At 35.2% G+C, this 13,902-nt stretch overlaps 1 protein-coding gene across 1 annotated transcript in view; it reads right to left on the bottom strand.

Moving 5' to 3' along the window:
• Window positions 1–13,902, bottom strand: part of LOC150100219 (telomerase protein component 1-like) — a 1,179,105-nt gene that overhangs the window by 27,855 nt on the left and 1,137,348 nt on the right. The window contains exon 51 of the mRNA XM_090402391.1: window positions 3,600–3,704. Coding sequence (XP_090258517.1) covers window positions 3,600–3,704 — 105 coding nt within the window. The remainder of the gene's footprint in view (window positions 1–3,599; window positions 3,705–13,902) is intronic.

Raw genomic sequence — 13,902 nt, 5'->3', positions numbered from 1 at the left:
GTTTGGATATGATTTCTTTTTTCATCTGTATCGTGGTTCTAACAACTTTTCTTTTCGCTTTGCTGCTATCACTATTCTTCTGCAGCCCCATGGTGACTTAATTAATAATAATTTATGAGAAAAAAAAAACAACAAAGAAAATCAAGAAAAATCGCTGCAAATTCGAGCAGGTGTCTGCACTGAACGAAGGCTGCTGCATAACTGACATTTTCCCGCCTTACAGCTCAGCACACAGAGCACGTGGTTACCGTTTGCCTGTTTGGAAACCAGGGCATTTTTTGTTCGGAAAATATGTTTGGGAACTGAATTGTTCGAGAACAGAGGCGTTTGACAACCGAGGTTCCACTGTATATGAAATTCTTGGTCTGCCTCATGGCCTCTTTCCTTCTACAGTTCTCTCCATTATTTCTGTAATTAGTTCTCCATGCCTCATATGGTGTCCAATTAGGCTTTTTCTTCTCTTATTAATGTGGTTCATTAGTGATCGCTCTTCATGAACTATATTTAGAACTTCTTCATTACTTTTTCTTTCTGTCCAACTAATTTTCATCATCTTTCTCCAGCACCAAAGTTCAAATGCCTCCAACTTTTTGATGTCCTGTTTTGTTAGCATCCAGGCTTCTCAACCATGTAATGCAATGCTCCATATCCATATGTATGTTATCACTAGCTTTTTTTTGAGCTGGGTGCTAAGTCCTTTACTGGTAAAAATGTTTCTTCTGTTCATATTTACGAATTTAGGGACACAAAATACATGTGATGAAATGATTATTTTACTTATTATTAATAAAATAACACTTGATGTTTCGACCCCTGTATTGAGGTCATCATCAGAAAGATACATGTGTATAGGAAACCAAGTTACATACTCTTGCACTCTATAAAGGTAAATTAAATCTAGCTGCTAATTGATCTTTTTCTTAGCCTGCCCTCTAGTGATTAAAAATAAATAAATAAAAAGTAATAAAAATAAATAAATTAAAAACTACAATAAGCTCTTCTAAAGTCCTCCTGTATTAAGATTCTTCTGGATTTGTACAGTTCAGATTGTTATACTACGATTTTATTCTGGACTTGTACAGTTCAAGTTGCTATTGAATGTTAAGGGGAAAAAAAACACTTCATCAAGTCTTCTTGTATTGAGATTTTTCTTTGGCTTGTTCTGGTTGCTATAAAGATTGCAAATGGGTCCTCCACATTCTTGGACTGGTTAGACCATCATTTTTGTTCAGATTTGGATTATGTTTGAGCATTTCATATGCTTCTTTAAATTTCCTTTTGAATCAGGTTTTGTAGGGACTTGGTACCTTTCCAATCAATTCTGTGGTATGTTTGGAGTACGTGGTCAGAAAGGCCAGTTTTTCCAAAATGGAGGTATTTAATGTGTCGTTTGTGTTCGTCCTTCCTAATTGGGATGGTTCGCCCTGTTTCCCCTGTGTATGGTAGGTACATGTGCATTGTATTTTGTAAACCTGTGGGTGGGCTAGGTTTGGAAGAGGATCTTTGGAAGAACTGAGTAAGTGTCTTAACTTTGTCGGGAGTTTAAAGGTGGTTTTGATGTTGTATTTGTGTAGTGTTCTGTCTATTTTTTCAGAAATGCCTCTAACATAAGGTATGGCAATAGCATTTTCAGGGGTTTACAAAATACAATGCACATGTAACCTACCATACATAGGGGAAACAAAGCGAACCATCCCAATTAGGAAGGACAAACACAAACGACACATTAAATACTTCCATTTTGGAAAAACCAGCCTTTCTGACCATGTACTCTGAACATAACACAGAATTGATTAGAAAGGTACCAAGTCCCTACACTGCACCAAAACCTGGTTCAAAAGGAAATTTAAAGAAGCATATGAAATGCTCAAACATAATCCAAATCTGAACAAAAACGATGGTCTAACCATTCCAAGAATGTGGAGGACCCATTTGCAACCTTTATAGCAACCAGAACAAGCCAAAGAAAAATCCCAATACAAGAAGACTTGGTGAAGTGTTTTTTTTTTCCCTTAATTCAATAGTGACTTGAACTGTACAAGTCCAGAAGAAAATCGTAGTATAACAATCTGAACTGTACAAATCCAGAAGAATCTTAGTATAGGAGGACTTTAGCAGAGTTTATTGTAGTTTTTTATTTATTTTATTTATCAATTTATTTTTATTATTTTTTATTTATTTTTTCTTTTAATCACTAGAGGTCAGGCTAAGGAAAAGACCAGTTAACAGCATAGATTTAATTTACCTTTATAGAGTGCAAGAGCATATAGCTCGGTTTCCTATTCACATGTATCTTTCTGATGATGACCTCAATATAGGGGTCAAAATATTATATAATAATAAAATAATATTAAACGTCAAGTGTTATTTTATTAATAACAAGTAAAATAATTTAAAAAAATATTTGTTATTTTATTAATAACAAGTAAAATAATCATTTCAACATGTATGTTTTGTGTCCCTAAATTTGTAAATATGAATGCTGATCATCATGTAACCTTAAAAGAAAGAGTTGTTTCTTCTGTTGTAGAATGCTTTTTTGGCCAAAATTATTTGTGCTTTAATATCTGATTAGTTTCTTCCATCTTCTGTGATAAGACTTCCAAGATATTTAAAAGAGGATAACTGTTGTAGTAGGTTATTATTTATTTCAGGTTTATTTTCATTGGATTTGCTTTACTTGTAATTAATAGTTTTGTTTTCATATAATTAATTTTTAGGCTGTACTGTGTGAAAATTTCTTCCATCTTTGTCAGGGTGGATTTCAGTTTGTCTTTGTTATCAGCTTATGACTGCTATATCATCTGCAAACCATAGTTAGATAATATCAATTCCATTTATCTTAATTCCTGTTTCTATTAGTTCTTTCAATTTATTTACTGCATCTTCAATGTAGAGATTAAACAGTATGGGTGAAAAGAGAGCACCCCTGTCTTACACCTCTACATATTCTTCCTATTGCAGTTTTTGTTTTATTGCTGGCTGTTTCTATTAGGGCTTCTTGGTGCTTGTCAAGATTACATATGAGCCTTCTATCTCTCCAATCTACCTTTATTGTTTTTAAGAGGTGAAACATTTGGTTCTAGTCAATACTACCAAGTCAAGAAAGACTATCAGAGTATTTTGATTTTTCTCAAATCTTCTTTAGATAACTGTTAGAGCTAGGATGGCTTCTCTTGTTCCCTGCTGTTTCTTGAATCTAAACTGGTCATTGCCAATATACTCTTCAGCCTTCTTTGTTTTTCAGTAGTATTTTTGAAGCATGTGATATTAAGCTTATTGTTCGATGATTTTCACACTTGTTTGCATTATTTACTTTAGGAATGGGTATGATAGAGCATTATGTAAAATCTTTGGGAATGATCTTCATTTCATATAAATGGTTACAAGAAAAAGATAATATAAGTTACTTTACTTTATAACAAAGAAGCCTTCATATCCTAATTTCCAGTAGAGCTGAGATGTTAATTAATGTTCAAAGTAGCAAGGCTGATAATAAAATTCAGTTCATTTCAATGATAAAAATTTTAGTTACCATTTTCAATTTTGTCTTTCAATTTAGCATTGTTAAACTAGGATGTAATAATAAAATACTTTACCTGTTTGAAAGTGTTCAAATCCCATACTTTTAATGTGTTATCTTTGGAGCAAGAAAATAAAAAGCCATCACCATGACACAGACTAATAATTGAATCTGAATGGATCTATTCAAAAGGAACAAAATTTTTATGCACTCATATTAAAACATTTTTATAATCAATTTATGTTCACAAGAAATACCATTTATAAAATTATAGTTTAGGTTTATGAAGACAAGTATTTAATGGTAATGACTCACAACACAAGCAAATTAAATATAATTTATAAGCTGTTGATAATTTACTGGATTTCAAACGCGAGCATCCACAGCACAAATAAATAAAATAAAAATCACAAAATAAGGGACCCTAACAATCAAGTAATTGGGGAAATCATTAAACGTTAAAGTTATTCATGTGCCCCAGGGTTCTGTTTTTGGCCCCTGCTATTTAACTTGTTTGTAAACAATATATCATGTGGACTGACTGAGGATCTTCAGTTATTTTCTGATGATGCAAATTTGGGAAGAATTATAAGTAGGACTGCTGATGTTAATTCCTTTCAGAAGATTTCAATAGACTTTTTACTTGGACAAAAGAGTGGGGTGTAGTTTTAATATCAAGTGCAAGGTGTTGCATTTTGGAGTGCAGAAATATAAGACTGTGTACTATATCAATGGTGCTGTACTACAGGAAGTGGATGATGAGATTAGAGATTTGGGAGATTTGTATTTGACAGTAGTGATAGTTGACAGTAGGCTGAAGTTTAGAGGACATATTGCCAGTGTTGAAAAGGCTGCACAATAGTAGTGCTGCTATGATAAGAAGTACTCTAACATGTAAGGATAAAGAAGTGGTTATGCCATTGTATAAGGCACTGGTAAGACCACACTTGGACTACTGTGATATGGTCACCTGGTTTTCAATGTGATGTAGAGACATTGGAGAGGGTCCAGAGGCGAGTGACTAAGAAAATATCAGGACTTTGGAATTGAGTATTGTTGAGACATGTTTTTAACTGTGTATATCCCACTTTTCCACTCCTGGGGGTGTACTCCTATTTTGTCTAATGTGGGGTTTTCAATATAATTCCAGTCTCCAGATGCTATGATAGTGGACACTTTATAAATATGGCATCAAATAATGGAAAAATTTTCATCTAACTGTTCCATTGGATGGAGCATAAACATTATCGACAGTATTTCCAGTCTATTGTCAAGATTCTCCCTTCTCCATCCCTTTGGATATTACAGGATGACCCAAGGAGGGAGGCAAGAATAAGAACTCCTACTCCAGCAATTTTAAATCTTCCAAGCTCCAATAAGAAAGAAATGGTTATCTTTATGTTGAAGTTTTTATATCTTTATATTTACAGAAGTAGGTTTCTTGGAGGAAAAAAACCTTGATATTATGGTATTGCATATGTTTCCATATAGTTTCTTGTTTAAGAAACTATATGGGATTAGTGAAGTGTCACTGGTAAGTCTTTAACTTCTAGATTTTGGATGAAGTCTTCAATCTGTGAAGGAGCAATTGTATAGTTTGCTTCTTGTAAACTGTTTTTAAGTTTTATACAGTTGCTTTCCATTATTTCAATTTCATTCTTGATTTGGAAGCTAGTTATTTTCTATTCATATAGATGATAATCAAACTGAGAAAACTTTGAATCAGTAAACTTTATTATTATTCAGGTCTCCATGCAGTCAAGAGACTCATCGTGGGAGGACTTTCCTAGGAAAGACAAAGTCTATAATACACTCCTTGAACAAACTGACTATTCTTGCTCTCACCACTCTATCAGGCAATGCATTCCAGGTTCAACAACTCTGCATGCAAAGAAACCACTCCTCACCCTCTTGCTCACAGTTTCCTTTCATAACTTCCAGGGATGGTCACTTGTCATCGCTCCTTCCTGCTGTTCCACCAAGTGAAAGAACTCCTCAGTGTCAGCCCTGTAACTGCCTCCCAATAGTTTAAAAGTCTCAATCATATCACCTCTCCTTCTTCTATCCACCAAACTGTGCAGTGAACATTCCCTCAGCCAATCCTCATAACTAACATTGTACAGTGTCCTGAAACAATCATTGTTATTCGACTCTGTACCCTTTCCACAGTTAATTTATCACCTTCAAATTCTGGTGACCAAATTTGAGAACAATAGTCTAAGTGTGGTCTGATCAGAGTCTTATACAATGGAATGATAACTCTTTTATCTCTGCAGGTTAGCATTCTTCTCAGTATTACAGCAGTCCTCTGGATTACCTTCACCACCTTTGCAATATGCTCCCCTGAATTTCAGTTTTCTCTCAATCATCACCCCCCAGATCTCTTGTATCTCCTACTTCCTCCAGTACAGCTCCTCAAATTGAGCATGCATCCTCCCATCAATGGATCCCAAACTTCAAGACTTTACATTTTGCCGCATTAAACTGACACCCCGATTCCTTTGCCCATCTGTCCAGTTTATTCAAATCCTCTTGCAGAGCTGACACATCTGCACTATTACTGATAACCCTTCCCAGCTTCACATAATCCACAAACTTCTGAATATCCCCTTGCAATCCATTGACGATGTCATTGATATAAAGGTTGAACAATATAGGTCCAAAGATTGGGCCCTGTGGATCCCCACTCGTAACCTTCTGTCACCTTGATATTGGCCCACCATACACAACTCTCTGATACCTATCAGACAGCCAATCCTGAATCCAGATGAGTAACCCGACACCTAAACCCATGTGCTGCAACTTAAGTATCAGCTTATTATGTGGCACCCTGTCAAATATCTTTGCAAAATCCAAAAACATGGCAGTTTATGCCTTTCCCTCATCAACTGCTCTTGTCACTTTATTATAAAAGGCAATCATATTACTAAAGCAAGAGCACCCCTTAATAAAAATCCATGTCGATTCTCACAGATAACATTACCCTCATCTGCCAAACACTGTATATAGTCCCTCACTAATTTCTCCAAGACCTTAACAACTACTGATGACACACAACCTGGCCTTTAATTAGACACTTCCAGTCTGCTACTGATCTTATGCAATGGCACTATCTTACCTTCCTTCCATTCCTTGGGTACCTTTCCCCCCAACCAGACTTTTACTGAAGAGCCAGGTCAATGGAGCTGTCAGTTCTTTAGCACATTCTCTCAAAACCTATGGTGAAATACAATCCAGTCCCACAGCTTTACTGACATCCAGAGTACTCAGTATTTGGAACACACTCTCCTCTTGCACTTCTAAACCTAACTTATTCCTCTAGTATTAAAACCTTCTTCTCCAGGATGAAATACTCCAATAAAGTGCTCATTGAACAAATCCACTATATCCTCTGTATCAGTTACTCTATTCCCATTTTTATCCTGCAATGTCATTCTTCTGCAATCATTTCTCCTACTTTTGGCCACATAGCTAAAAAATTCCATAGGTTTTTCTTTGGATCTTAGTGCCAGTCTCTTCTCATATTCCAGTTTTGCCTTCATTACCATACTAGTAACTCTCCTGGCCTGTGTCTTATATTCTTTGTGCATCTGCTCTCCATCCCTCTCCTTATATCTCATCCATAATATCTTTTTCACCTTCAGCTCCTGTTTGATATTGTTTGTCATCCATTTTACACCAAATTGTGTCCGCTTCTTCACTCGTGAAATACAGCTTACTATTGCTGCTACAAATATTCCTTCACAATTTCCCAAGCACTAGTGTCATCCTGGCCTTCCAATTCTGCCCTCCATGGAACTGCTCCAAGTTGATATCTAAGACTATTATAATCACCTGCCTTATAATTCCACATGCAATCCCTTTTCTTTGATACTCTTGCATGTCTATTCATCTTCCAAGTCAAAACTACATGGTCACTCTCTACAACTGGGGGAAGAGATGTCATCTCAGTTATTATCAGCTCTTCTGATGCTATGACTAAATCCAAAACTCTTGAACTTCTTGTTCCCTTTATTACATGTTGTCTAAGACATCTGTCCCTCAAGAATTCTAGAAATTCCATTCCCTTATTACTACATGCATTTTCCTCTTCCCAGCTTATACTGCTGTAGTTAAAATCTCCCATAACAATCATTCTTCTTGCACTTGCCAAGCTCAACTGCCTAAACATCTCCTGCTCCCCACCCTTTGTGCTCCTTGGCTTATAGCAACACCCCACTAAATATCCTGCTTGGCCACCTCTACCTCACACCATATGCTTTCAAAACCATTAGCGTCACTGCCTCATAAAGCCTCCACTCTTAAAGGACATAATTCATCACTTATCATAAGCATTACTCTACTACCACGTTTTCCTTTCCTATCCTGCCGAAAAATGCTGTACCCGGCTACTTCAATTCCTATTATTATTATAACATCTTCTATCAACCATGTCTCAGAGATCTCAATAATCTTTGGCCAGGCTGATGCTATCAGCGACACCAATTCATCTCCTTTATTTTGGATACTCCTGGCATTAGTATAAAGCATAAAAATGCCACTGCTTCTATACCTATCATTATCTCCTCCAGACCCCACTGGATTCAGTGTTACCTGATGTCGTCCCCCCCACTTCCCCCAAGCACCCATTCCCACAAGAGGCCACTCCTGCTACCATCCACCCTGGGAATTCTAATTTTCCCTGCAATTGACACACCGACTCATTCAGAAAACAGCAATCTTCAGATGCCTACATCCTTCCTCATTCAAATGCAAGTGGTCTCTTGCATACAGTTCCTTTCTGTCCTCAAATGCAATTTTTTCTTTAATTGTATCTCTTGCTTTCTGTTTATTAGCATGAGATGGTTCTTCATAATCCATAAACTCTTATGAGCCTGAAGAGTATTCATTTGACAATCCACTACCTTCTCCATCTTTAAATTTTTTTTTGTTTATCCTCCGTTTTTTTTATTAATTCATCTTTTTCATATTCATGATTTTTAATTCATAATTAATGAATTAAAATACCATTTATGAAAGGTTAGAAAGAAACAGGGATTTGAAAACCAGCAATATGACATACAAATGCTTTAAAATATTGTATTGTGGACATTTTAATGTTCAGTCATACGATTTTTGTATTTAGAAAAAAGAATTCTAGATGATATCAAATCTTTGGCTAGGTGGTGTAGACCACCCATATTATGTAATATTCACCAGGGAAAAATAAAATTCTGCCTATTTTTGCTGTGAGAGGTTTTTTCAAATGGTGCTATCCTCTTAGTTCAATGTGGCATTATGGTCAATTGCAGGGATGACTGAAGAGCAATCCCAGACAGAGAAGGTCAACTCAGATAAGATAAGAGAAGATTAAGCACCTGGGTATCATTCATCTTTGAGCTTTAGTTTCAACTGGTCTTTTGGTTGTTCATCTGCATGAGACTGGAAATGGAAAACTGATAGCCTTTGTCTATATGATGATATAAAAGAGCTGAGGCCTTTTCTCCATCTCTCACACTACCTATCTCTCTTTTCTTTCCCCTAAGACTACCAGGCTCTTTTGCACCCTATACTGACTTCTCTAAGCCTATGATAAGCACCCCTTTACTCGTTCAACCTCAATAAAGATCAAAATCATTCTGGGTAGTGGCCCTTCTAATAATGCAAAGCATTATATATGTCTGTAAGGATATGTGCATTGAGACACTAAGGCTAAGGCAATCGATGTGAAGTCATTAACTTCTGTATATAAGTAGCCCAGTCGTGAAGTGACTTAACACACAAACTTTGCCTATACTATACAAATCTTAGATAACGGATGAAACCAAGAATATAACTTCTTGGCATCTTTAATTTATCAAATAACTAATTGGTTAGCTGAGTGGTTATCATATTCGCTCTTTAACCAACAGGCTGTAGATCTGAATCCTGTATGGGCATGAATGATTGTCCTTAAGGTGGGAGATGAATTGACCTGTCTGATGTGAGACTTAATGATTTTCACACCAAATTTGTTAGAGCAGTTATTCACTTTAGTTAAAGAGTTCTAAAGAAGAGGTGGATTTATTTAGGAGTATAACATAAACATCATCTTCACAAAGTAAAGACTTGAATTTAATATTTTGCATTTTGATAGCAGGTTTAATGCCCCATCAAGATGTGTTCCACATAAATGAATAAGAGAGGAGATAGTGTGCATCCATGCATTATATTTGATTTTAGATCAAATCATCTTCTTATAACTCCTTCAATTCTACCTACTGATTTAAAGCTTAAAATACAGACTATGTACTGCTTTGAACCTTGTTGTATGCTTTTTCCATGTTTAAAACTTAAATACAGATCCTTGTTAAATTCCCATGATTTCTGAACTATTCATCTTAAAGTGAAAAATCTGATTCAACAGCTATCTAGCCTGAAATTAGCTTGTTCTTCCTCAATGGCACAGCTGGGTGGGGGTGGGGTGGGAGGGGGAAGTCCATCCTGGGTGGCACTTTTCACGTGAGACACAATTTAATTTTTCGACGATTCTTTTATTTATGTTAACTTAATAATTTTTATTACTTAATTAATAATTAGTTTTTAACAACTATACTTACAACTAAAATAAACATAAACATAGTGTTTTAATTTATTTCCCTATATGTCATTTTGACTTTTTGTAGTATTTTTGGTGTATATTGAGAGGAGCGGCAAACTCAGGAACTGCCCCGGGAGGCAAAAGCTCTAGCTTCCTCAAGTTTTTCTTCCGCAATTTTCTTATGTTGAAGATATTCTTATGTCTTATGCTTGTATAAATCTTGCCACAGAACCATTTTTTTCTTTTTTATAGAGGGGCACTCTGAGAGTTTCCCTTCATTCACCTGGAATTTGACCTTCTGAGGTCTTCATTATTATAATATTAATCTTAAAAACGTTACATGTGAAATAAGTTTTTCGTTTAACATGAATCCTGCTCACTCAATGTTGTAGCATTTTAGCACTATGGATAAGTATCCATCCATCTGAATAAAATAATCCAGAAACTGTGCCCTGGAGACCAATATTCCCTCTAACTTTTGCTGGCCTGGTGCACTTGAAAAAATTTTTTTGTGTGCAAGTTTTCAGTCTCACACTCAATGTGTGCAGTAGCCTGTGAATGATGTTCTTTGACATTTTTTTTTTGCATGTTTGTCTAGCCACTCAAATTTAATCAGATTTACAGTTCTTTCCACATTAATTCTGACACTGAGAATGATGGTTTAAGGCACTAATAGTTTTTGATTTTACATCAAACTATCTTCTTATACCTTCTTCAATTCTACCTACTGACTTAAAGTTGAAAATACAGACTATGTACCACTCTGCATAAAGTTATCATTTATCCCATATAATTACAGCACTTTGAAAAGATTTTCTCTTTGGACTTTGTTGTATGCTTTTTCCACATTTAAAACTTAAATATGGATAGTTTGATCTAAAATGAACTCGAAAAGGAGAATTTCACCATGGACAGTACAAAATTTTACCTTCAGGCAGGGAGGACAACAAACACCAAGAGGGAATAGCACTTACATTAAAACCAAAGGCTCAAAACTCTCTATTGTCTTACAATCCTATCTCACCTAAGATAATTAAAGCAAGATTTAAAATATCAATTAGATCACTGACTATTATTCAAGTATACTCACCAACTTCATCAACATCAAAAAGAAGACATTGATGAGTTCTATACAGATCTGCAAAAAGCAGTACAGGAGATATCATTCAAGGGGGACTTAAATGTAAAAGTAAGCAAAGACTGGCATACTTGGTCAAGAGTAATCGTTTGGGTATGGAGAAAGTAACGAACATAGCAAAAGACTGCTAAACTCCTGCTCAAATAATAGACTAACAATAACCGACACTCTCTTTAAACAACCAAAACCCCAAAGAAAATGGAAGTATCCTAAATTGCAGATCCTTTGCTGCAGACTGTGAATCAGACCATAAGCTAGTATTCGCAAACCTAAGAATAAAGTTAAAATCTGAAAGCACTTTTAGAGTCAAAAGGAGACTGAATGTAAATAAACTTCAAGACAATAATATTCTAAGAAAATATCAATTAGAACTACATAAAAGCCTGAAGGAACTACCAAAACAGAATATAAACATCGAAAATTGGGGCAAATTAAAGGAAATAATAAAATTGGCAGAAAATACACTAGGTTACGCAGAACGAGAAAGCAGGAAGGATTGGATCTCAAATGAAGTAAAAAGGTTAAGCAATCAAAGAAAAAGCATGAAATTAAAACAGAACTATAACAAATGAATATAATAGATAACCAGAGAAATTAGAAACTAGTTAAAAGAGACAAAAATAACTGGTTAGAAGAAAAATGCAAAATGGCAAGAGATGCTATCAAAAGAAAATAACCTCCATGAATTATATAAACAAATAGAACAAATTAGTAAGACACACAGGCAACAAAAATGATAATAATCAAAACCAAAGAGGGGTCAACTAATCAAAAGTAAAACAAAAAGGATGGCCAGAAGGAAAGATACTTTAGAGATTTGTATAATAAAAACAAGTTCTTAGGATATCATTATTCCAGCCACAGAAATAGAATAGGAAACAAATATCTTTACCAAAGAAATAATAGGCACACAGCAAACATAAACTTAAAACTAGGAAAGCACCTGGAATTGATCAAACACACAGAGAATTCTTAAAAGCAAGAAAGGAACAACTTTGGGAAGCATTAAAAACATTCTTTGAAAGGATCTACAGAAATGAAGCAATACCTACTGATTGGACTAAATCAATTATAACACCTATATAAAAAAAAGGAAACAAAACAGAATGCAATAATTACAGAGGCATTAGCCTCCTCATCATTCCAAGTAAAGTTTTTACTCAAGCACTTCAAAAACAAATTAAGCCATATATAGAACTAGCATCAGGAGAAGAAGGGTTTCAGACCAGGATGAAGCACAATTGATCAATTATTCACCTTAAAACTAACAGAAAAGATGCTAGAGTACAACCAAAGTTTCTATATAAATTTCATAGCCTTTCATCAGGCATTTAATTCAATCCATAGAAGAGAACTATGGGAAACCATGAAAGAATTTGGAATACCCAATAAAACTATAAGAATAATACACAATTTATATGAGAAATCTGAAAGTGCAATAGGAGTGGAGGACATCATGCTGGAGGCTTAATGGATTTTTTACAACATTCATAAAGGATTAAAACATAATTTAATACGCCATGCATCCTCAAGGGGTGTACAGGATATGATAGCACCACATGAAAAATTTATATCATTACAAAATTCATATCTACAATTTTCCTCCAAATCAGTCTGTTACTTGTCAAGACTCCAACATTATCAGATCTTATATTTCTATCGTCTAAGGCACATTGTACCATATCAATCCACCTATATCTTGGTCTTCCTATGGGTCGTTTTCCTGCCAACCTGGCAGAGAACACTTGTATTGCTAATCCTTCCTCGCCCATTCTGTTTAAGTGACCATATCACCCGCCACCTGAGATTAGCTCTGCTAAAGCATTCCTGGATGCTGACAATATCAAGTTCTTTCCTAATATCCTCCTTTTTAATATGATATTGCCATTGATGCCATCTGTTCGTGCCTCTAATCTTTCTCAGTACTCTCATATCTGTGGTCTCTAGTCTTTGGTCAAGTGTTTTACTTCTGACCCAGCTCTCAGATCCATAAGTTAAAATTGGCTGGAATACTGTCTTGTATACAGCTAATTTAGTGTTCCTACTAATTTCTCTCTTATTCCATATGCATTTATTCAACTGATTTCCTACCATACCAGCTTTGTTGATTCCTTTGTCTATATCCATATTTAATTTACCATCTCTAAAAATCGTGCCTAAGCTTCTGAAATGTTTTACTTGTTCTATAAGTTCTACATTTACAATGTTTCTGCCTAATTTCATTGTATTCATCTTTTTAATGCTGACCTTCATACAGTATCTATTACAACAGTTATTCAATTTAGTTAGGGAATCTTGCAGACTTGTAGTGGATTTATTTAGAAGTATAACATCATTTGCATAAAGCAACGAGCTGAGATTAACACCTCCAATTTTGATATTAGGTTTAATACCACTTTCCTTCAAAATGTGATCCATATAGATAATAAATAACAGAGGGGATAATGCACATCCTTGTCTGACACCAGATTTAACATTAAACCACCTACCTGTACTTCCTTCAATTCAAACTGCTGACTTACAACTCAAATAAAAACCAAGTATTGCTTGATATAGTGCCCCATACACCATACAACTGTAGTGTTTTGAATAGCTTCACTCTTGGCACCTTGTCATATGCCTTTTCCAAATCTACGAAACTTAAATACAGATCTTTGCTATACTCCCATGATTTCTCAACTA

Source organism: Typopeltis vanoorti, chromosome 13 (genome assembly GCF_054136105.1).
Source record: "Typopeltis vanoorti isolate ZY-2024b chromosome 13, IOZ_Tvanoo_1.0, whole genome shotgun sequence".
Classification (NCBI taxonomy): Eukaryota; Metazoa; Arthropoda; class Arachnida; order Uropygi; family Thelyphonidae; genus Typopeltis; species Typopeltis vanoorti.
This window is presented reverse-complemented; position numbering and strand designations above follow the sequence as displayed.